Here is a 26,074-nt window from a genome sequence, read left to right as displayed (position 1 = left end):
AGTGAGGGTGAGTGAGAGTGAGGGTGAGTGAGGGTGAGGGGTTGAGGGTGAGGTGGTGAGGGTGAGTGAGAGTAGTTGAGGCTGAGTGAGGGTGAGTGAGAGTGAGGGTGAGTGAGGGGTTGAGGATGAAGGTTTGAGGGTGAGGGGTTGAGGGTGAGTGAGGGTGAGGGGTTGAGGGAGGGTGAGTGTGGGTGAGGGTGAGGGTGAGTGAGGGTGAGGGTGAGTGAGTGTGAGGGGTTGAGGGTGAGTGAGGGTGAGTGAGGGTGAGGCTGAGGTGTTGAGGGTGAGTGAGGGTGAGTGAGAGGTTGAGGGCGAAGGGTTGAGGGTGTGAGGGTGAGGGGTTGAGGGTGAGTGAGGGTGGAGGGTGAGGGGGTGAGGGTGAGGGGGTGAGGGTGAGGGGTGAGGGTGTGGGGTGAGAGTGAGGGGGTGAGGGTTAGGGGGTGATTGTTAGGGGGTGTGAGCGTTAGGGGGTGTGAGCGTTAGGCGGTGTGCGGGTTAGGGGGTGTGAGGGTGAGTGTGAGTGAGGGGGTGTGAGGCTTCGGGTGTGTGACGTTGCGTGAGTGTGAGTGTGTGTGAGGGTGAGTGAGGGTGTGAGAGGTGTTGTTATGCAGAGGGTGTGTGACGGTGTGTGAGGGTGAGGGTGTGTGAGGGTGAGTGTGAGTCATTGTGAGGTGTTGAGGGTGAGTGAGGGGTTGAGGGTGAGTGAGGGTGAGGGTGGGTGAGGGTGAGGGGTTGAGGGTGAGTGAGGATGAGGTGTTGAGTGAGGGTGAGGCGTTGAGGGTGAGTGAGGGTGAGTGTGGGTGACGGTGAGGTGTTGAGGGTGAGTGAGGGTGAGTGTGGGTGAGGGTGAGGTGTTGAGGGTGAGTGTGGGTGAGGGTGAGTGAGGGTGAGGGTGAGTGAGGGTGAGTGAGATTGAGAGTGAGTGAGGGGTTGAGGGTGAAGGGTTGAGGGTGAGGGGTTGAGGGTGAGTGAGGGTGAGGGGTTGAGGGTGAGTGAGGGTGATGGGGTTGAGGGTGAGTGAGGATGAGGGTGAGTGTGGGTGAGGGTGAGTGAGGGTGAGGGGTTGAGGGTGAGTGAGGGTGAGTGTGATGATGATCTCATAGATGTGTCTCTGGGAAGGGTGCCTGGTTACCTCACTGGTAGATAGGGCGCTCAATGATACCATGTACTCATCACCTGGCTAAGCTACGTCGCACAGTGCCCTGCGACACCTACTGCACACCCTCACCCCGCGCAGCAGTGAACTGAAAGAATTTGCTGCAGTGGGGGTCAGAGCAGAAAGTCAAAGCATGCCGCCCGCGGCTGACTGGAGCGGCGCCAGCACCTCTGCGTGTGCCGTGGAGGAAAATGCCTGCTGAAGGGGGTGAGCAGTACTACTGGCAGGCCGTTCCCAGAGTATGGGTGAAAGAAATCCGTGGCCCAAGAGGTGTATGCCAGCAAGGTAAGTTCCCAACCCAAGCGGAAACGAAGACCACAGAAAAGTAGCGAGATCTGGGAGTTTCCGAAAAGCAACTCCTGCCCCTTCTCCCCACGCAGCGTGGGTAACGAGCGATACAGCGACGGGGCGAGGAGGGAGATTGGAAAAATGCTCATTCACTAAAGTGCGAAGAAGGCAGTGGGAAGGGGAAAAGCATCATGGCGGTCGCAGGCTGTAAACATGGGCACGGTGGACACAAAACATTCCAGAGCCTGGCGGGCGCACTCGCTTTTGTAAAATGCTTACCGGATTAGGAGAAAGTTTGGGATAAGCGCTGCTGAGGAGGGGCATACCCAATTGCAGTTCACCCACCAAAAGGTGTTTAACTTCAGGCGAGTTCTTCTGAATTGGGTGGAGATGTTATTCCAAATTGTTGAATATAGGGAACACGTCAGAACGTGGCAAGATATTTCTGAATGTGCCTGTAGTGGAAGTTCTTTTTCCTCCAAGTCCCAGTCCATGGTGGAATGTGGTTGAAAAAAAGCGAAAGAGAAAGCAGGGTAACCTGACCCAGGAGGGGGGAGGAGGGAGGAGAAATGCGTCTCGGCCGGAGCAGGGGGCGGAGCAGGGAGAGCGGGCTTTAGCACGGCGTCAGTGTTGGCATTGATGGGGGGTAGGGGGGAAGTGGGGATTTAAAAAAAAATGCGACACGGCGGGCAGGGGAGGGGGCGGAGCGGGTAAAATAAACAAAAAACAAGACGGAGGGAAGAGAGGGGAGGGGGGAGGAGAAATGCGACACGGCGGGAAGGGGAGGGGGCAGAGCGGGTAAAACAAGACGGACGTGCACGCGCTTTTAAGCTCAATGCGCATGCGCATTGAGCTTAAAAGTCACGGGCACTGCAAAGAATCGCCACGATTCCTTGCAGTGGATAAAGAGTGGATAAGCCCCTATAGTCTCGCTTGCTCGATGCGCATGCGCATCGACAGGCGAGACCTAATAAATGATTTCTTTACAAAACGTATAGGACTGAATTTGTTTTCCTGGTGCACCTCTGCTCACAACAACTTAGGAACCTCTCAAACAGTGATACTTAAGAGCGACTAGTGCCGGAGGAATTATGCACAGGTCCTTTATACTATGAGTGATTAAATAAGTGAGGTGCAGCCTGGATAGCGCATTGCCTCTTTCTATTTTTGTGTTCTATTAAAAGGACATTCTCTCTCTTTTTAATTTTTAAGCATTGTGTTTTTCTTGTGCGATCTCCTGAAACCGCATGCTTAGTCTGCATTAAAAGTCGCCTGACCTACAGGTTAATAAGAAGTGCTATTAATTACTGGCTTAATTATACTCTGCTCTTGCTTGTCACAAGGATGAAAGTGTTCGTCGTCTGTTCCCTTTTTATTAAAATCTGTGACCGAAATGTTGAGGAGGGGTGTTACTGCCAACTCGGTGTCACTTATTTTATTCGCTTGGCATCCATGGCCTTGTTAATAGCCATGACCGACAGTTTGAGCACAGATTTATGAAAAAGCCTTGCCATATTTATAAGCAGTGTTTACATTCTGCACATTCTGGGGTCTAGAGTGACAGCGCAGTTGTTTGCAGCACCTACTGTTACCAATTCCCCAAACATGCACGGAACGGACTTTAAGTGCTTCTTTCTCACCTCATGCTGATTGGTGAATCATTTGTCTCCTGTGATGTGCGTGTGTTTAAATGCTTGAGGGAAAGATTTAGATCTCAGATTACAATCAATTATCATTGAGTACACTTTCAATTGTTTGATTTCTTTATTTCCCAAACTATGGTTCGTGAAAAAAGATCCTTTTAACGTCTATTTATCTTGTCGCATTTGCTGCTATTCAGAGATAGGGGTCAAATGTCAGGCTGTCTTCTGACAGATTGCTGCTTATTTTTTAACTCGAGGATTGGTGTTTACAGACTCCTCTCCCTTTGCAGTCCAAGAAGTGAACTATTTGGCAATCTTGCTGGGGTTCAGGCAATGTGAAAGGAAAGTCTGTAGGATGTCGTTTTGGAGCAAAAGATCCCGTCAGTGTTCCCTATACTAATTCTCCACAGGATACCTTTGGTTTTCTTAGATAACCCTCCTTTTCCCCACCCATCCTGAACACTAGACCGCTATCTGCCTTAACCACGCATCTGCGTAGTTCAGGCATATGCGTGGTTCAGGCAAGCATTGTTGCGCTTGCGTTGGAACGGCACATGTGGTTCTGCCTGCGTTGTTACGGCTGTTTTCTGAATCAGAAAGTTAGATCCTTAGTCCTGAAGAAAAGCTATGGGGATTGGCTTGAAACATTTAGACCATTAGGAGGTCAGGTACATTGTTCATTACACTTTAAACTTTCTCCCCTTTTTCTGACCGTACCTCCCAGAAGACAGATTAAAATATCACTTACCTACTTGGAAGGTATTGTTAACCTCCCACATATGACTCCTCGCTCTCCTATTCCTACTATAATTTGGAATATACCACTCAGTGCTCCCACGTTCGCAGGTCGCATCACGACCTTTCGCAGTGGAATAGGAGGAACCCTATGATGTAGCATGCCACAAAGGGGCAACCATGGTGTGTGATGGTTAAATAAGAAAACCAAGGGTTTTCTCTGTCCTGTAGAGGGTTAGTACCCTGAACACGGATTGCTCTTTTGTTTTTGAAAGTATACATGTAGGAGGATAGGGCCCTCCGGTCTTTTTACCCTCTTGCCACCCCCTTTCTTTTGAGATTTTTTGTAACACCCAACAAAATGTAAATACCAGTAAATGAACTGTACATATTCTGCAGTCAGGAAAGCAAACATGAAGCACATTGTTTGTAATGATGAAGTGTGATTGAAGCAATGAATTAAATAGGATAAAAACCAATCAAGGCACTTTCCTTGGTGGTGGGCAAATGATACATATTCACTGAAGCACAATTTTCAACACACTATCATTTGTGTGCAATATAATTTTAATCGTAAAATTGTATCCCTGTTAATGTATTGATCTTTTCAATGGAAAGTTAGCTGCTGGTAAATGGCTGTGCACCACCACACAATGCTTTATTTACATTGAAAGAATCACCCACCTCATGTCCATTAAAGCTAGGTGGGTCACGAACGATTGTCGTTCAAAAAAATTGGTCCATGGTTCTAAAAGGTATGAGAATTACTCCTTAATCTCAGTCATGCATTGTATACAGAAAACAATATTTTCTGTACTTTCTGTTTTAGTACTGTAGATCTTTCAAGCTTTTGTCAGGACTCGATGTGAGTCTTAGCTTGACATTCCAGACACAACAATCAAAGAACACCCACGTTCAATTCAGTTGCCTTCTTTTCATTACCTACCTGGAAGATTGCTGCTCAGAATTTGATTTCCCTTTGTAAAAGACAGTGTATGTGCCTTGCTTCAGCCTCAAGAATCACGGCACAGAAAGAGACAGGCTGGACAGAGAGACTGTACAGAAAGTACACCATTTTTGCAGGCCGTTGCTTGCAAATCCTAGCACAGCACCAAGCTGATTACCTGTCTTTCAACATTCCAAATATATATTTCAAAAGGATCCAAGAGGGAAAAGAAACAGGGTTGCCCTCCACTCAACAATCAACAATGCACAAAAACCCCGACTCATGTGGGCGACCAACAAGTTTATCTTTTATTACTGCGCGAAGATTGTTTTCCATCAATTTCTTCTGCTGCAATATCCTTCTTACTATTGATTTTTAGGATATAGACAGGTATCGCCATTCATTAAAATTATTCAAAGTATGGATAACTTCTTTCAATTTGACAGTAAACAACAGAAACTCTCAACATCTGCAATTCGCATGACCTAGTATGTATAGCTTGCTTGCTTCATGAGCACTCTAGAACGTCTGGGGGGTGATTGCTATTTGTGCAATAAACTCGGGATGAGTTGTCCTCCGTCTTACCCCACACGCTGCTCCGCCGAATTGCATTGAACTTGAGCAAAACCGCTGTAGGCACATTATAGCCTATATATTTTTAAACACATAAAAAATTCTCTCACTTTTTTGTTATTTACATTAAAACTTTTTAGTTACAAACTAGTGAAACGTGAGTAAGGTGGGGAAGTTGTGCACCCGTCCTGAAGAAGGAGCACATGCTTCGAAACATGTTGACGAACACATGAGGTACTGTCCATTAACACGACCGAGCAAACCTCGCACTTCACTTCTTTTTTAGTAGTACCAGCCCGGGGTTGTGAATAAAGTTTTTTCCATTACACCCACGAGCCAGGTATCTTTTTAACTCTTCACTAAATCCCACCACTCACATAAGTATCCCTATCACTTGCACCACACCCACCACACATAGTCATTACTATAAGTGTTCCCGCGTAGTCGTAGGTCGTAGCACGCCGCATCCCGCTAGAGAGTTGCGAAGACCCCATGATGAAGCATGACACCAAGGGGCCTTTTGGTGTGTGAGGGGTATTTTAAAAAACACTAAGTGCTCCCACACCACTGTGGGCAACACTTCTCTCAAACACTGCCAGTAGGATTCCCCTTGTTTATGTTCTTTTAATCTCCTGTCTCTGTGCTGAGAGCCTGTGCTTCAGAGTTAGGGCCTTGTAAAATCCGGAGGAAAATGGTTGCGAGAGGCTACTTTGCTTGAGCTTTATTTTAGTTTCAGTTTGCTAGCATTTATCAGCGTTCCATGAAAAGGAAACCCTTCATGGATTTATTTTGCTGCCCTGCCTTTCTGAAAATAAAAAAAGCGTGTAGCATGCTGCATTTATATCAGCACTGCCTGTAATGGTGCATTGGGTATAGTCTGCACACATAACGTTTCTTATGAAGTAGCTTTTTACATCGCTAAATTATCATCTACCTAACAGTCTTATGTCCAAACATAATGGGGCTAGCTCCCTCCATGTATTGTACATGATCCATCGTCCAATATCCACAGAAAGATCAGTTAAATGTGTAGGATTCCTTATTGTGGAAATTAATGTAAAAGGGAGGAAGCATCCAGTCCTTTTTACCTCTCCTCCCATCCGAGACTTAGAATTAGGTTTCGGGGATCTACGATTGTATATCACTAAATCATCGCCATCATCACACATTGGAAAGGGCAATCGGCACACCTCCAGCATTCAATCTAGCGAGATTATGTAAATCTTTCTGAGGGGCATAGCTTGGGAGACACCAAGATAATTGTAAAAAAAATAGGACATTCATGCAATTGGGTGTTCTATCAAGTATGTTCGCAAAGGGTTTCATATATCTTGTGTCCGGGAGGCAAAAGGCATTATCTCCGCATATGTGAGTAATTGCTCTTGGCAGAATATTAGATCGTGCATCCACTTCTTAAGTTTTGAGGCTCGCCCTCTTCCCCATCTACAGGCTATTCTGCGTTTGGCTAACAACAAGCCCAATGAGACATATTTTCTGACTGAGGGGGTCTATCTTTTCTGTGTATCCCAACAACGCCTTGAGTGGGGTGTCTCGAATTGGAGGCCTCCGGGACCTTTTGCCAGTATCCCCAAATAGGGTCACAGTACCAAGCCAAATGCAGTAAGTCAGCTCCTGCTCTGCTCTACCTACAACAGCAGTCATCCTCTTGTAGCTGGAATCGGTGAAGCAGAGCTGAGGTATAGTAAAAGCGATGGCAGGATCCCAAGCTTGCCACTCAGTGATATGATGTCCTACATCGCGATTGTGTGTCTTTCACAGCACAGATGAAGATTGATGAGACAGGCCAAGAATGATGCAGCCTTGTCACCACTCAACTGTACATAATTAATTACTCAATATTTAATAAATCAGTTGTGTACTCTTTTCTTGCTCTTCTCCAGTATCTGCTTTTCTTCCTCCCCTTCACACCTTACTCCTTCTCTTCTCTCCATTCTTCTTTCACTTTCTACCCTACGTCCACATTTCCTCTTAATCGCCCCCTCCCCATATTAATAGTTTTTTATTTTTCTCCTTCTCATCTTTCCCTTCCACTTTCTTTTCACACACTCCCCGCTGTATGCTCTTCTTCCTTTTTTCTTTTTTAATTCTCATCATGGTCCACTCCAGTCTTGCACTCCTTATCTCTGCTTTCCTCACTTCTCTTCAAATTTGTTTTCTCCCGTATCTATCTTAGCCTTAAGACCTCTACTCCTTCCCCACTCTCCCTTTTAATGTTTTTCTGTCTTGCACATTTCTTTATATCCAAACCAGGAATCCGTGTTTGTTCTCAGGGTCTTAAATTTAAATCTTGGTGCGGCAACTCAGTCTTTCATATTTCTGAGGTCGATAAAATGTGTGCCAGTGAGCTTGATAACATTTTAAATTCAGTGTTAAGGCCCCCTTAGGCGAATATGTGCGTTACAAACATACATGCTATATTAAGGACACAAATGTATTTCAATGTTTTGTTTTTAAATTTCTATGCAATATTACACAGACATTATTCTCTATGTCCCTCCTTGACCCAGTACCATTCATACTCTTATTCATTCCCCTGACCTCCTTTCTTTCCTTGGTCCCATTATCTTCTTTTCGATTTTCTCTTCCTCAGCACCTCCAGCCATGCCTCCTTTCCCCTCTTGCTTCTTGCTTCCTTACACCCTCATTCCATTCTTGCTTCCTTACACCCTATTCCATTCTTGCTTCCTTAAACCCTCATTCATTCCCCATATTTCCTCCCTGGGTGCATTTAATCCTTCTTCCTCCATTCTTTCCTTACTTTTATTCCTGCTCCTTCCTTCACCTCTTCTTTACTTTCTTTCTTTCTTATCGTCAACCAGTCCTTATGTTTATCTTGCTCCTTTTCTTTCTTCTTTCTTTTCATCCATCACACATCATTCACTTCCTTTCTCCCTCTATTCCTTCATTTCCTCCTTTCACATTATTTTGTTATTCCCTCCTTCTTTCATCCATTGCTCATATATATTATCACTCCAGTACTCCACTTCCTGCCTGCATTTGTTGCAGCCTTCTTTATTGTATTTCTTCCTTCACCCCTTCCTTTCTTTTAAACAGCATAGTACAAGCACATTCTCTTTATTTGCAAAGCTACATCCAAGTCCTCTAATGACAGTTCATGCAGCTGCATTTTGAGATTTAGACACATTCTCCAATTTGAGTTCACTTTCAAGTTGTTGTTTGTAGAAAAACGAACCACCCAAGAGGGTATCCAGGCACTTGGGCAGGTGTGTAGGTGTGAGGTCCCCAATGTGCTTATGTGAAGAGCAAGGTCTTCAGCTTCTTGCGAAACTCAAGATGTGAGGAGGTGGCAATGGTGTGTTGAGGCTTGTGGATGTGGGTGGAACCAATAAAGGAAGAGTGTGGAGCATCTCGAGGAAGTGAGCAGTGCCGGTAAAGTGGGTGTGGCCTCCTTAAAGAATGTGAGCACCTGCACTTAATATTTTACAAATTAAGCACTGGTCATCACGGACGGCAGGTCACATGCTGTAAAGAGATGCAGTGCGCAGGTTTCACTTTCATAGAAACATGCATGCTGTAGAGTACTGCTTGTGAGATTTCCTCACTAATGTCAGCACAGAGCAGCATGGCTGGCCGGGTTGGCGCCAGTTATGGCAGCAGCAAGCGTAAGTCCTGTTGCTCTCACTCTGTTTGTGTTGTGCGCCGTGGTGCCAGTAAAACATATAACTAAACTTCATTGATCATGCCGCTGCCCCCGCGAGATCATCGTGCCTGCAGTAGCTACCTCATGAGAATGCGGCGTGAATTCGACCTTACCGGACCTAGGCCGCTGCAGGAGCAGTCATGGTGGCTCAGCTCTGTCCCATAATGGTCCTCGCTCTTTGATGTAAATTAGTGTCATTGTATACATCCTTTGACACACTTCATAAATCTCCATTTCTAGCCCTCCCGGCCACAAAGAGTAAGTGATTTGCCGCCCTGTGCCGAGTCAAATTATTACAGGAGGCCGGTGTTCGGCCTGTCACCTCCAGACCTCGACACTTCCTGTCTGCCTATCATAAACACATGCATTTCGAAAGTGCTCTAATATGGGATATTGAACAAAAAGGAGGCTCGGTGAAAGAAAGTGTTTGCCTTGGATCACATACTTTGGTCCAGCAGGGTAGCCAGGGTTGAGCCCAGATTTTCCAGTTTAATTCTGTGCAGTGCAGTTACCAGAGTGCATATCTCATGTGTGCGTGGGGTAAAATTTCTCAAGAACCTATTATTGAGTGTTTTTTTGGATGGGAAGAGATTGGGAGCAGCTGACCATGTGAGTGTTCTTGCTTAGAAGTTATCTAAGATGATTTAAATGGGCTGGGTTAAAAAAAGATTGTTTCCAATTGATGTCGAGTACAAAGGCATTTGTAAAAGAAAATGTTGTAAAATGTAAATCACAGAGCGCATTAGTGTATTTTTAATCAGGATTACTATCCTTAAATTGATTAATGTTCAACTTTGACATGTACTGCAGAAAAATACTTTACGAGGTTTTTAAAGGCTTTATAGAAAGCATCTTATGCAAAGAAAGCCCCAGACTGGGACCTGAACGTTCCCTACTGTGCTGCGATTGGAGTATTATAGGATAAGAAATCAGGGTTTTATATACAGGTCCTGTAAAAATACAAATGCTGTACTACTAGGGCCTTAGGATTTAGACTTTTATTAATGTTGGTGTTTTAGTTTGCAGGAACTGTATGTGCTCACATTCTCATGTGTTTGTGCGGCTCATGTTGCGAAGCCAGAGAAAATATTTTTCTGTTGTCTGCAGCATTTCACAATAACAGACATTTCCAAGCAGGATTGACCTCAAAGACGTACAATTCCATAGGACTAAATGACACCACACAACTTCCATGTGTTTCCTAATACTCATAGATGGATTGTTTTCTGCCTGTGAAACAAATAGTCTGCTCAGGGTGTAGAACGCACAACTCAGTGACAGTAAACATTGAAGACAGATGTACAAGTTGGCATGTAGATGAACATAGAAGAGAAGAGAGATGTACAGGGCTGTGCTGCTGCTTGCCAGGGAAATAGCAAGGCAATGAACAGAACAGAGAGAGATATACAGGACCTTGCTTCTGTTTAATAGGGACCTAGCAAGGCCTTGAACATAGAAGAGAGACATACATGGTTGTGCAGGTGTTTGACAGGGACATAGCAAGTCAATGAACATAGAAGGGAGATGTACAGGGGTGTGATGCTGCTTAGCAGGGAAATAGCAAGACAATTAACAATTGCTTTATTAACCTCCCGGCTCTCTCAAATTTGCTTGAAGAAGCACCATTTGTCCACTGTTTTTTCAAAAATTTCCCAGAAAACCCCCCAAAGGTTGTTAGGGCTCTCTCGCTACGCAAGCTCGCCGAAACACAGTCCAACTATTAGTTTACGCCTCACCACTTTCAAATGTCACTAGCCGCCACTGTTGGGAAGAAAACAATATCTCAAGACTTATCTAGAACCACAACAAGACTTTGCCTCCTCCTGTCTTGTTTATTGACATTCAAAAAGAAACCGTAAACCCTAGTCCATTTGCAAGCCAATTTTATCTTTACCTCACTAATGGTCGGATCTGACCACTCTGCTCTTGCCTGACTGCTTTTACCTGAAGTTGTATTTATTTTACTTTAACCCTCCTCAATGCTTTACTAATAATGTATGCTAGATTTTGCTTGTCGTCTCACATCAATGTCACACACTGGCATTGCTCCGACATAAAATAATATTTTGGTCTTTTGCAAGATATTTTTAGGTCTCGCGACCTGCGGTGTACTGCGTAGCAGTGCTCACGCAATTCGCGTGAGCTATAGTAGTTAAAAAACGGGGATTGTGAGCTGACCTAGGAATCACACACGCTCGTACATGTGCGTTTCCTTTTCAGCTCCCCCATTGGCCTTTGCATGCGTCTTATTGTAAAAGACTGCACGCAATTGGCCCGAAGCACCTGCATAGCTCCTCCCATGGCCTATTGGTGTCTATTACGCGCACCAAGCGCGTAATAGACACCAATAGGCTGTGGAAGGAGCTATGATTGTGCCCACACAGGCTTGACGTGCGCGCCACTTGCTTTTTTTGGGGGGGGCAATCGCGCTAGGCATTTGCTTGTTTTTATTGCAGCGCGGCATGCTGCGCTTCATCTTTAACAATGGCGTATTTGCATAATTTCTTTTGTTGCTCTCAGTTTGCCCAACTGAATGCTTGTGGCTCTACAGTGTCCAGCGTGAGCTTTGGTTTAGGCACAGCACTAAATAATTCTGAAGTGCTGTGCCCTTCACCATAACAAGAGGACACCCGCGTCCCGGGCAGGGTGCACACGCTGCATGATATTGTAAAACCCCAAAGCCTTCTGTATCGTGTACCGTTGCTGATGTTAAAACTTTGGAAGCGACCTTCGATGGCAGCCTGTTAAGTCTAGGAGATAATAAAGGCACCAGCAAAGCAAATGCATTAACGCAAATGCCTATCTCCTGGCAAATCAGCGCCATCCAATAAGTACGCTTGCGCATTAGACACCCAGGGCAGGTACACTGTTGCCCGTTGCTGTTCTATTGCAGAAAAAAAGTCTGGCCCGGCATGAAACAGGCGCAACGCAGTAACGGGAGAGCAGGTCCACTCTTGTTGTTGCTGGCCATGCACAGGCAATGCTTGTGGCTGTACAGCCTCTAGCGTGATTAAGTTAAAGCACCAAATGATTCAAAACTGCTGCGCCTTTCACCACAACCAAAGAACACTAATCATCCCGGGGAGGCTGCACACGCCGCATATTAGGAATGAACATGGCTTAAAAAGAATGCACTTGCAAGTGTTTCATAATTTTTTGGGGGTAAGAACAATAAACTGTTCCCATGTGTGTGCTCGGATGGTTCTCAGTGCCAGGACGCTCCCAAGAGTCACTCCAAACACTTTGCAGACAGCCTGCCTCTTACGCACTCCCTGCCCATCCTCCTCCCATCCCCCATTTCCTCTCCTAGCAGCTGTTTAAACTAATTGGCATTCAAGCAGAAGGAGCTAGGAGTATACTTCCCCCTTCTAGACCTTTTAAGTAGCTTGCCCACACACCAGCAAATGCGGTATTTAGTAAATCACTACATGCACCTTTTATTTAATCAGCACATACATTTTATTTTATGTGGCAACATTCCCCAAATTCCCATTCCTGCGCTGCATTTATCCATTCACATGCTGTCAGTTGGAGCCCTTTTGTCCGGGTTTAAAGCCAAATTAAGCAGAAGTTCCACTTCCGGCCCTTTTCTGTTGTGGCCGCACCTCATTACATGCCCTCCAGACTCAGCCTGCAGCCTCTTGACAAATTGTGGTCATATCAATACAAAAAGGCTCTGCCAACTCTAAACCAAAAAACATAAGTAAAAAACTCTTGCAATTACAAACCAATTGCTCGAACTTTCACCAATGTGAGACCTATTGCATTGCAAATGCTTGTTTCTTATACCTTTCCATAGTACAACACTAATGGCGTAGGCCAAGATCGCGCTATAACACAGCGTAATACCAACATGTGCGCTGTGAATTGTTTTCTTAACGCTGTAACTTTCCTTATAAGGAGTTTCTAAAATGTATCCAAGGCTGGAAGGGCTTCTAACGTCCTAACAGTGATACTCTTCAAAAATTCAGACTACTGACGGGCGGGAAAATCATCAGCAGTCTGGATCAGAAGTTGTAGTTAAAAGACATTAAGATGCCATCTCAGTCACAATATGGCAGATGCTATTAACCCTCTGCTTCTAGAAACAAATGAAGACATTGCTTGTAAAGCAAAATCTCATAGTGTGTAGATAAAGATATACTTACCCTTCTCATGATGTCCTTGAGGGGAGACTTCTACCTTTATTTTGCCTGTATGGGAGGCTTCCCCTTTGTCTTCTTTCTTAGTGAAACCTTTCATTGAACAGGGCTCCACTACTTTATAGCTAATATTGTTCTATATTAATTCAATATGTAAACCTTGATTTATGGTGTGTTTTATTTCATTAAAGTATTTTTCATTATTTTATTAAAGTATTAAGTATTATTTTGTTGACCCAACTTTATGAAAAAAACAATATGGCATTCAGTGATGGAGCGCTATATGGGCAAAGTAAATGTTTTGCAAATGGTTATTGATTACACTTGCTTAGTGGAGGCTATTCCTTGTCATTTAGTAATTCTATTTGGTTTCAGCCTCCCACTCGTTTTCTGAGGCTAAGCAACAAGCTCAATTGATAATACATGTTTAAAAGAGTTACTTTGGGCTTGTACAGCGCCATTCTATCTCTAAAATGTAGTTTCCGAATGATATGGGAATCTTGAGAGTTAGAAGATCCTGCAACTTTGACATTTTTTTTGAAGGTTGGTATCCTTTCATTTTGATGAGAGATCGCCTTCTTCAATTGGATAAACCCTTTCAGTTAGTCAGAAGAATCAGAAAATGTATGTATGCGCTGCACTTCTGTAGCATAAAAACACAAATCAAACTAGTGCTCATACTCCACGATATGAGTTAATAAGTATTTACACTGCAATAGGTCTCGCAATTGCGAGATTTTGAGCTATTGGCATTGCATATGTCAATGCATTTTATAATATTAAAAGCATTGTCATTTACAATACCAAAAGTTCAAACTTTTGTAAAAGTGAATCCTATTATATTGCAGAACCCCGGGTCCGTGAAGCGGGCGCCACGCTCAGCATGAAAGTAAAAAAGAAAAAAAAGAAACTGAACGCGGTGTCCCTAAAGCGGGCATCTCGGTCAGCAGGCCAGTTAGAGCGACATAGCGCTCCATAAGAAAAGCTTTTATCATTGTTCTGTGTGTATGCCTAGCAAATATTAAAAGTAGCCGCCATGGTTCCTCATCAGTGTCCATAAACAAAATAGTGCTCACTGACTTTTAATGCAGACTGTGTAAGTAGGCAAGTAAAAGGTCCAGTCGTTGTGGGAGGTAACAAATGCTGACAAGGCGGTACCAAGGAGGGACTAACAAACCTATTTACGAATTTGAAGCACCATTTATGAAGGACAATGACACATGCCAATGACAAATATGGGCGAAGAGTGGGCTGGGCTTCCAGTGCATACCCCAATACAGCATGCCTCGCAGAGTGAGCAGGTCACTTGCGCTGCCGCTAGGCTCGACCTAATAAAAAGGGAGACTATTTCAGTTAAGAACATCAATAACATTCCCTAAAGTGCAGTGCTATACAGTACAATACAATTTTTTTTGCAATATAGTGCCCCGATGCCACCTATCAGCTTATTGCACATCATCATACGTTATAAAAAAAATATATTGAAACATAATGAAATAACAGATCTCAGAGGATTGGAATTAATACTTAAATGTGGAATCTTATCCGAAAATAATTACCATATTATTGCACTTTACCATTGGTTTAAAAACCCATCAGACCGTAGTAGGGTAACAGATCAAGGAGGAGTAAAATTAGTATGTAAACAAAAACGCTGATCAAGAGATTATTGCATTAAAATGCCACACAGTAGTAATACACTAATATAGTAGGGTTATCCTGCCCCCTAACAGAATGGTACTCTCCTCCTCAGTTTTAAAAACTGTTACATAAACTGCACCATAGAGTAACAGATCACAGTGCAATGCAGTTGTTATACCAAAAAAAGCAGCTCTGATCTGCACGATCGGAATGTAATACTTTTTAGAAAGTGTCAATATCAAATTTGTTCTAGGGCCCCCATAAAAGGTACAGAAGAATACAGTATGTAAATTAGATTGAATAGATACACTGTGACATGAATCTAAATCGGACATGGAATAACAATTCACTGGAAAGCCTACCATGAGGGATAAGTAATTAAAACGGAATCTAGTTAAAACATAATGGTGTTGCTTGTCCTGGATTGAGGATAAGTAGGTTTGAAGCCCCTGTTGCAAGCGCACCAATGTATAAAGTACACTCCAACTTTGTGTCAATCAGACAGGGATCGGTTTGTCGTGGCTTTCGCTAGAAACAACTTTCCGCTCGGTCTTCTCACTGGAGCAGGATTTTGGACAGGTATATAACTCGGTACGCCCAATCTCCTCCAATGTTGCTTTCCCATAAGCGAGCCAAGGTATGTCAAGGGCTGCATGCAGTTTCTGGCTATCCTCTATGACTAGTCGATTTAGTGGAGCAGTTTCCCTGGACCAGATGGGGTGTAGCAGCAGGAGTTGTGCTAATTTTATTTCATCCTCAATATAGGGAGTACCCAGCTCGTCATGGCAAATAGTATTCGGACAGCTACGAGGAACTGCTAAAAGTTTTTTTAAAAAGGCTTTTTCCACAAGTTGTATACTATAGGTATCAGCCATGCCTTATATGCCTGCCCCATATGCCGCAGTCGCAACCGACGTTGCTGCATGGATGGTCTAAAGCTCTTTTACTGGTTTGGAACCCAATTTTTTACAGAAACTCTAGAGCAGGGGTTTCCGAACCGGTCCTGGAGGGCCGGATCCTTGCCAGATTTTTTGGATATCCCCATTGAGATACATGTAGTTATTTTAAAAATCTGTCATGGATCCGGCCCTCCAGGACCGGTTTGAAGACCCCTGCTCTAGAGCCACAGTAATGACTTTTCCATCATGGCAATTCTATCAGTTCCCATAAAAATTTGCTATCACAATAACTCCCAAATAGGAGAAAGAAACTGCCTCTCCTACCCGGATGTGTTAATGTAGTTCATTGGCTTTTTTTGGGAGTGCCTCCCACATGACATAGTAAAGGTTTTGCTTTCATTAACCTGTAAATCTAGCTTTCTCATGAAGATGATGTAATCCTCAATTAGCCCTTGCAGCGCCCTCCGAGTTCTTGCAACTAACTCTGCCATTCGCATAAAGGAGTATCGGGAGGGGCGTGTTCCTACATAGTGAGTATCTTTGGATCTTAGTGTAAGTGCAGATTTGACTCTATTGGTGTGTAATGAGAAAAGGAAGGGGGCAAGAACGCACCCTTGCCTCATTCCTCAAAATGTTTTGTACTTTCCCTATTCCTTCCATAAAGTAGACTTGCTATCACCACCGAGTAGTCATGTTTGGTGAATTACAGCGCTGTTGACCGGTGTTTAAAGGTGGCTTCTAATTAGACTTACATTTTAAGATCGCTTTCAAAGAGCTAAAAACACTTGGATCCTTGCCCCAAACATGTGCATGTAAAAGAAAGAAAATAGCAGCATTTGTTTCATATTCAACTCAAAATATTTTCAATCACCCATGCCTTAAACTGACTTGATTTTGCACTTTGTCTCTAGGGGCTGCCTACCAGATTGTTGCACCTGGGAGCTTATTGAGGATCAAGCAAGAAACTGAGCATTCCTCCAGTGGCTGCCATGACCCTATGACAAAGGACCACATGTCCAGTTTCACAGCTAGTGAGTAGCGATACTAAGATTTTGATAGATTGGTGGGTTAATTTGGGAAATAGCCTGAACGTTGTTCCTGACTTACTGTGCGATAATGAATTTGTCTTTGTTTAATCTTCTTATATGTCAATATTAGGAAGGTTGCTACTGTGAGTTTTTTTTTAGCTTCCCTAAATGGGGCTTCTTGTCATTGTCAATTAAGTTTGTTTATATGGGTTGAAAACCAAAGTATACGAGAATGCAATCACTATCCATTTTATCTAAAGCATCACATTTTTTTAAACCTTAAAAATGTTACTCGCTTATTTAGAATTGTTAAAATGTTACTTACAGGTTTGTGGCTTTAGTTTGACTCAGTTTTACCAACCCAGTCAAAAAGCGAGCGACCGCAGAACAGGTCAAATGACCAGATAAGATTGTCAATTATAAAAATAAAAAAAACTGGTCTACAGCTTCAACATTAGCTGTTTATAGTAAGTGTCACTAAAGCTTCCCTCATTAATGATTAAAACCCTCAATAGAGTGAAAACGTGCAAGTTGATTTAGGCAGACACGTTGTAACAAAGGCAAAAAGGTCATTCTAAAAAGGGCCGTTCCTTTGGAAGCTGTAATATATGGAGGAGACTATACTTTTTAGTCTACCGTGTGGATAGTGCATTTACCACTGATGATAGATAGGATCTAATCCAGGGATTCTCACTTGGCACGAGAGTCTCCTAGGGTAGGAAAGTTAAACAGTGATGGTTCACTGTATGAGTTGATGGGGGAAACAACTCTGGCACGGAAAATAGTGCTCAAGCTCCAAAGTATACATAGATAAAGCTCTTGTACTTACATGAAGGAGCAGCTACGATCGGACCCACAGGAAAACCAGAAGGAGCTAGCAGCTCAACGGTTTTATGGTGCATTTGTGTTGTCTTTCAGGTGGGCCTTTGTGGCCACTGTTCTGCTTTGTGGCTGCTTGGATTGGTCGAGGAAACCTCTGGACATATTGAATCTTTTACTATGTTTGTAAACTGCCCTTTGATGCTGTAGCCATTTGGGGAGGAGGGCAAGACTAAAATAAGGTATCAACCTTAGCCCTGGTATGCCTTGCCGACGGTTTCATTGGCTTTGGCTGCTTCTGCATCTCGGTGACCCGGTCAGTGATAACCAGAGAACCAGCCATTGGTGTCTCACATCAGACATTTCAGGTATCCCAGGTAGTGGCCCAACAAGTTTTTAGTTAGCAAAGCTGCCAGTTGAACGGTAGGCGAGTACCTAGTATGAATTCCTCTTCGAGAAACCTATGTTTGAGGCCTTTCCTCAGAAACATTCCAGTTGAGAGGGCACATGTAGCACTCTGGCACCCACTAGTCCCAAAGGCTTCACCATTTTCCACTAGGAACTGGACCTTAGGATGAGGCATCAACCATGATTACAAACAGATATGTCTCTTTACCCGTAAAGGCCAGGGAGATGATTCCAGTGGTTCTGAAATTAAGATCAACACCTCCAGCAAAGGGAATTAAGCTCCACTCTGGGTGTCAAGGTAAGACCTTAAGGCTCCTTTGTGACCGGGGAAGGGGTTAATACAGGCTCCGTAAGAGTCCTGGGTTGGCTTTGGATGGTAAACTTGAAGGAAAGATTCAGACCCTTGACACACACAGTGCTTTGTATGTTCTTCTCAAGGCAAGTGTTGGGGGGAGGAGGGGGCGGGGAGGAGTGAGGGTGGTTGTTCAATTCCATGCGATGTGTTTGCGGTGAGCCGATCCAGAGTCCTCCGGATTTCCAAATACTGTCTCAAGGGATCCGCTATTTATCTGCCAGAGCAGGCTGTATAAAGGCCATGTGCTGCCTTTCTCACCTGACCCACTCCTAGAAAAGTACATGAATAATCTTGTCATTTGTGTTTTGCACACTTCCAGAGCGGAGCTTTTGATGGGCAAAGTGGTTTTAGTGTCTCTTGCTCACAGCAAAAAAAGGGTAAGTGGCTTTCGCTCTAGTAGAGGGAATCTATCCTAAAGAAAAGGGACACCTCCACTCACCAGCAAGGACACAACTATTGGTCTCTAAGTGGTCAATGCCTTTACCAGAAGTCTGTCTTCTAATATTCATTCCCAGACTCTCACATTTCCTTGTTTGGGTCCTCAGGATGGTTGCGTACCCCTTGGTGTTCCACTTCTTGCAATCAAGAACAGTTCCCTACCAGCACCCCTTGTGGTTTCCTTCCAGAGGACCGCAACCCTGATGTTAAAGCTCTTCTACGATTCCCCTGTAGGAACGACAACCCCTCCCTCACTGGAAACAAATGCTCTCCTCCTAGTTTCTTCACGAGCTGCCTCTATTTTATAACTGGATGGAACAAGTTGACAGATATCTGGGTGATAGGTGGACTCTCAGAGTGAAGTTGAAAGCCAGAAAACCCAGTGGCCCCTCTAACTTTAATTACGATGCAGACCGCTTAGTCTTTGGTGCAGTTCCTTAGACCATAGAATCAGCTTATGGAAGAGGTCCCCCCCCAATGAGAAGGATACTGACATAGCAGTGAGGACCAATTTGAAAGGCAAACAGAGCATATTTAGCCTCACTTACAGCTTCCCTGTATATGGTGTTGCCCAGGACTAAGAGCAGAGCAGTTACTACAAGAGTTTACTATTGTTTTCACATTGAATAATTATTTTGAAATACTGAACAGTCGTTGTCAAGCTTTTTTCCAGATCTTTGAAGTGATAGGAACCACCTTTCAATGTCTAATGTGAGATTGAATAAGTTCCCTACTTACAATGATGTTTGGCACTTGGAAGATGGAAGTTTTTCCTACCATAGCTTCTTTGACTCTACAATAGAAGAGGGTCACGATTCAAGGCCATGCTCAAAGGAGGTGTTGTGAAGGTTGAGTTTAATTAGAGTATACCAATGTTGATGGAATATCAGAAAAGATGAAGTGTCGAACCCAAGTTGCTACTTTTGTTTTAAAGGAAATTGAAAAACCTGCACAATATAACATAACCCAAACAGTAAAAACACAACACAAATACGAACAAAATAAATACAGTTTCAACACATGCAATCCAGATCGAAATCAAAATATGGGTTATTGATCATTACCATGACCACAGTTTATTTATTTATTTATTTATTTGCTGGTTTGTATAGCGCTTGAATCAACTCCAGCTGGGAGTATCTCTGCGCTTTTGGAACCGGTAATAACAGAAATAGTGAATGAGTGAGTGGAAACTAGATCTCATTTCTGAACATTGCAGTTTTCAGGAGTTTCCGGAATGTAAGATGTTCTTTACATTGTCTCAGAAACAGAGGGAGTTTGTTCCATAGAATGGGTCCGGTAATAGAGAGAGCTTTACGCCCGTGTCTGTTTTTTTTGGCACAGGGGACCACTAAGAGGAGATTGTTACTGGACCTGAGTGATCGAGTTGGAATGTAAGGGACAAATTTCCGCTCGAGATAGGCGGGCCCCTGTCCATTTAGACATTTGTGGATCAAACAGCATATTTTGAATTTGGCTCTTTGTCGGATTGAGAGCCAGTGCAGCTGCTCAAGGAGAGGTTTGGAGGCAGTTCTCGGGGGGACATTGAGAACAAGGCGCCCTGCCGTATTCTGAATGACCTGCAGATTAGCCAACACCCCTTCGTTGGCAGAAAGCAACAGACCATTACAGTAGTCGATCCGACTTAGGATTAGTGCTTGAACAAGGGTTTTCCTAGCAGTCAGGTAGCAAAGGGAAGACTTTACGTAATAGGCTGATGGTATGGAAGCATATTCCTGAAATGTAGTTTGTGTGTTGTTTGAGTGACAGATCTTGGTCGAATCGAATCCCCAGATTCTTCACGACCTGTTTAGGTTCAGGAACTGCTCCTAGGTCTTGTGGCCACCACTCCGGAGTCCATAACATTTTAGCCTCTCCAAACAACATTACCTCAGTTTTGCTGACGTTACACTGAAGGCAATTGGAGGACATCCAGTTTGCCACTGCTTTCATGCCTGAGGAAAAAGAGTTTCTAACATTAGCGGAGAGAGTCTTAAAAGGGAAGAGGAGCTGCGTATCATCTGCGTATGATACGGGGATGAAGCCATACCTTCGCATCACTCTTGCCAGGGGTGTTACTGTGAGGGTCTTATTTAAGGTCATAAGAAATAAGAAACAAAAAACAATGTTCTACTATTGAATAGGACCTAACGGTACTGATTTCTACTCTCACAAATTAGGACTCCCACTGTACTGGCTTCTACTGCGTACTGAGTGAGCTTTAAATGTTGTGCTACATAGGTGCATAGCCATCCTTTCTCAAAGGATGCAAAAGGATCTGAATGCAATGTCTGCCTATTAAAACCTCTTTCTAGGTTATTCACTATCTGCAACTGTTCATGATCACTTGTAACTTTACGACCCAGATACTATAGAGTGAAAGCAATCAGTAAAGATGTTGAAGTTGACATTAGCATGTTAATGTCAGGACCCTTAGTTTTCGTCCAGGAAGCTGTTTTTGTCTCCCAGGTTAAGGTTAGAGTTCCACAGTACCTATAAAGGTAACAAAGTCAACATTGGTTTTGGCTAGTAATCTCAGTAGCAAGTCTGGGGTGGTGGGGGAGACTTAAGTTCAGATGGTTGGATCGGACCACTCTGAGACCTGAAGGTGGTGGCAGATGTGTTCCCACAAGGGAAAAGGAACACACAAGGATCAGTCTGAACATTCTTGAAGCTCTGGATCTGGCGAATCTGGAAAGCCACTAGTTACTGCGCTTCTGCAAAATCAGTTAGAGGACACTTCTTCAGACACATAAGCCAGTATAGCTGATAACTGGGCAATAGATAATGCAATGTTGGAGGAAACGTAGTGGGTGCTGGGAAGTGTAAAGTGTCAGGGCGGGCGACCACAAATACTAAGCTGGCCTGTTTTTGCACAAGGGAGTGTGGTCCTCGGACACAGTGTTTCTGGACTACTTGGTCTGGCCAAGAGGTTCCACAACAGCAAACCGGGCAGTCCAACAGACCTTCAGCAACGTGTCTGACTTAGTCTTAGCCTAGAGGAAATGGGCATCCCCCAGTCTGCATTCATCATAATCAAGTTATCTTTATTCAGCTATAAAATAGCCATAAGGCCTGCATTCATAAAAACACCCATTTAGGGTTCATGCATGGTTAGTTGAAGTGAGAGTCTTCAATGATCTGCTCCCAGCATGTACTGCAGCACTCCTAGCTATGTTTCCTCATATAGAGAAATTGCTCTGTCTCGTCTAACCAACCCCTTCGTATATGTATGTGGCATTTGTATAGCACATACCCAGGCAAAAAGGTAATGAAGCACTGTACAGGGTCAGATCTTAATTGTTTGGCTGAACAGCACCCGTCTTGCATCTATGTTTACACAAAGATGTCTATGATCAGATATGCTTATACTACAGATGAGAATATTTTCACATATTTGCCTTTCGATGATGATGATGATGATGATGATCAATGCAGAGGTTATATTCCAGATATTGTGACTGTCACTAAAAATGTATACAATAATCAAATGGGTCACTGTCACCAGGGACCACTAATTCTAGTGCGCAAGGAGCAAATGCAACTACTATTCCTCAATACTAGTTACGCTGCTACCAACCTTAAATTAAAAAATGGGGAGACCACTTTGAAACATTACTGTGGGGAGACACGTTTAGGATGTCCTTTGTCTCGGGTACCTCATACCTAACCAAAACTTTAAAATGTGGCAAAACATATGGGGACAAAGTAATCAATTGTCAGATGGGATACCTGCTGCATATAATTGGGGCTTTGGCCATCTCAGTATTGTTTCAATACATTCAGAATAGCCATTTTTATAAAAAAATAATATATAAATATAATAATCAAACTGTCTCTCCACTTTGTTCATTAGGAGATTGGCGACTGGGCAAGAATGGAGACCAAGACTCAAAGAAAACCTCTGAGAAACTGCACCTGAGGCAAGCCTCTGGGAAAACCAAAGAAAATAAACCTAAGTGTTACATTGAAGAAAAGATCTCTGAGAAGAATAACAAACCAATACAACAGCCAATTAATCTGACAAAATACCATCTAGACAAATCACAACTAGAGCAATCACATGAGTATGCACGGTTTTTCAGCCGACCCATGAACCTTGCTCTACCATCCAAGCAGCACCCAATAGAAAGGCGTTTTAAATGCAACGCTTGTGACAAGAGCTTCACAAAAAGTGCCTTGCTGGTAATTCATCTGCGGACACACAGTGGTGAGAAATCCTACCCCTGCGATGAATGCGACAGAAGCTTTGGTGACAGTGCCAACCTCACTCGCCACCAAAAAACGCACAGGTTGGCACGCCCTTTCAAGTGTACAGAGTGTGAGAAGAGCTTTATGAACAGCTCCAAGCTGAAGATTCACCTCCGGAACCACTCTGGGGAACGGCCATACCAGTGCACAGCTTGCAACAAAACCTTCACCACTTACACACACCTCACTCTGCACCTCAAGACCCACACAGTAGAAAGGTTGTACCAGTGTAAAATTTGCCAGAAAAGTTTCATCAATAACTCACGTCTGGTGATTCACCAACGGACTCACACTGGGGAGAGGCCTTATAAGTGCACAGAATGTGAAAAGAGTTTCAGTGATAAACCAAGCCTGAAGCTACACCACAGAACACACACAGGCGAGAGGCCCTACCGTTGCAAGCAGTGCGGTAAGGGATTCAGCAGTAGCTCCAATCTGATTCGACACCAGCGAACCCATACAGGCCTCAAGCCCTACAAATGCTTGGCCTGTGGAAAGAGCTTCTGTCAGAGCTCAGATCTCACTCAGCACGTTAGGACCCATACTGGTGAGAGGCCATATAAGTGCACAGTGTGTGACAAGAGCTACCACCACACATCAGCCCTGAGCCAGCACAAGAAGACCCATCGAGGAATGACCGGTTCCATAATCCAAGTTGTTGTCACCTAGGGCCTGATCTAAGGCATGCACCAAATACGCATTTACATAGATAACTATTATTAAATTGCTTGAGGGTTTCTGACATCCCAGGATAAAGATTGTAAACTGTGAAGATAAACAGAACTGGACTATTTTTTAACTGGTATTACGGGAGAGGAAACGTGATCTGCTGTCTATGGAATATAGATAGTCTTGAGAAGACAAAAAATGCAAGATTTTCAAAGTTATTTTTGAATGCATCTAAACTACCTTCAGCACAGTTTTTCCTCATGGCCAATCAAAGCATGATCCGTGTCAGAGAGGGCTGGCATTATTAGGCAGGAGCCTGCAGAACACCTCTTCGGGCCTTGTGTGCGTCAAACTGTACACATGGAGTATTGTGGTATTCATGATAATGGGGCAATTTTGTTTTAGGCTTGTAAGATTGTAGCAGGAAAATGGGTTATGGAGATGGCACTACACCATGTTTTTCCAGGCAGAATCAAACACCACAAGAATTAAACTGCATCCAATCCCTCCTCTGCTCTCAGTATTGAGGTGTTTGTCCCAGTGTTTGTCCTTTTTAATGTTCGTAGCACTTAACACTTTAGTGCTTACCTGTAGATCTGGTCCCTGCATCAGGAAGATCACAAATACTTCTCAAACCTACTGAGTCTTGGTTTGTTATTTGTGTTACACGGAGGTCAAATACCCTTAACAAAAGGGTGAATTTGACTTACTCTGTTGGGGGTTTGTGTCATATGTATCGGTTTCTAGACTTAGTAATGTTATGTTCAATTGAAGAGAGAAGCTGGAGATTTAAGCATGTGTCTTTGTCAATCCTTAGGGTTGCTGGGAAAATGATTCACATTGTAAAAAAAAAATGGAAGCTGTGGTTCTTCATACCTTTCTCACTGCTTTTTAACAGAGGTATTTTCGTGTATGGGATCTAGGTTGCAGAGCAAAAGGAAGCTAGGGAAAACACCTTAAGGTGGATATTCAAGAATGAACTACTCTCAAATCAACAATAAAGAGAGTTTCTTATCATTACTTCTGCATTACTTCTCCAATGATCTACAAAATCATACTTTTTGTGTCTGTTCATCCTTTTAGAAAATCCTCCTTGTGCTCCACCAAGTACCTATTCTTGGTGGTACCATTGCCTCATACTGTAGTACCAGTATTACCAGAGCTCATTTTTTTTTTCTTTCTGGTTTGCATTTTCGTGCTCAGTAGCCGTATTTGCCTTCTTTCTTCGTTTTGTCCCCTCCTTGCTGCACAGTAACTTATGATCCACATCACCTTCCTATTACTTAGTGTGTGTTTACTGCTCATTAGACAAATTACCCCAGCCCATTATTACCACAGGCGTGTTAGTTTACTCTTGTTGATCATTAGCAGTATTGTAGTTTCTTTTGCGTTGTCACGATGCATAATTGCACATTTTTCCCAGTGCTGTGTTGCTGAGCAGCTCTGTGGTGTCTGTAAAACCACCACCGAAATATAATTCGGAGATCTACGATGGAGCCAATCAATTTCAAAGCGATGTCTCAATTTAATTTATTTCATTCATGTAGAGTATTATATTGCAGCAGTTGCAGCTAAATATGACACTTTTCATGTTTAGTATGATCTCCTCTAATGTCTGCACTGTCTCAAATGGTGAGGTCTGGAACCATTATATTAATGTTCTTCCATTCCAGTTGCCGTGATTTTCAAAGTACAACTCAGTCTATATCCACCACAAATCTCTGACATGCCATCTGCCCATAAATCCTAATTTTCCTACCGACACTACCACCTGCCCATGACAGTCTACCAGATGGTGGTCTCAGTTCACAAACCACTTGCAACTTTTTTTTTTTTTTTAATTAATCCATGATAGTTACAATACATTACAATGCATTAACACAATGGTTTAAAATACAAGGGGAAAAAAAGCAGTAGGAAGCCTTAAAAAGCATTTTCGAATAGATACAAATAATTACAGGACTAAATACATAAAGTTGATTAAAGTGCAAGTGCATAGGACCGTAAAAGTCACCTCATTCATCCATAAAAGACACCACCGGCCCCCAAAACTCCATGCCTAATTTATTTTTCCGAATAACTTTAAAATCATATAAACTATATTCTCTGTTAAACATGGAAAGAAATCGAGCCCTCCATAATTCAAAGGTTGGCGCCTCTGTCTGAAGTCACATTGAGGCAATACATAGCCTACCCACAGCTGTAGCAAGAAAAATCAGGGACCTATATTTATAGGCCAGTTGATCCAATCTATTTCTCTCAGCTGCCCCCAACAGTACCTGAGTAGATGACAAATTAACTGGGCCCCCCTAAGATTTCCGCTAAGAGTTTCTCTATGTGCCCAAACAGGTTCATTAGGTGCCTACATGTGAAAAAGATATGTACAATATCGGCCTCTTGT

General features: G+C 43.4%; 1 protein-coding gene across 2 annotated transcripts in view; it reads left to right on the top strand.

Annotated features, from left to right (window-relative positions):
* The window catches only part of LOC147701889 (uncharacterized), a 93,537-nt gene extending 68,844 nt beyond the window's left edge, over positions 1 to 24,693 (top strand). For both annotated transcript variants that reach the window (XM_086930516.1, XM_086930515.1), the window contains exons 6-7: positions 16,617 to 16,736; positions 22,610 to 24,693. In XM_086930516.1, the coding sequence (XP_086786642.1) occupies positions 16,617 to 16,736; positions 22,610 to 23,673 (1,184 nt within the window). In that variant the 3' untranslated portion in view covers positions 23,674 to 24,693. The remainder of the gene's footprint in view (positions 1 to 16,616; positions 16,737 to 22,609) is intronic.
* The last annotated feature ends 1,381 nt before the right edge of the window (positions 24,694 to 26,074 follow it).

This window comes from Lissotriton vulgaris, chromosome 7 (genome assembly GCF_964263255.1).
Source record: "Lissotriton vulgaris chromosome 7, aLisVul1.2, whole genome shotgun sequence".
NCBI lineage: Eukaryota > Metazoa > Chordata > Amphibia > Caudata > Salamandridae > Lissotriton > Lissotriton vulgaris.
The sequence above is the reverse complement of the archived record's forward strand: the minus strand, read 5'-3'. Positions and strand labels throughout refer to the sequence as shown.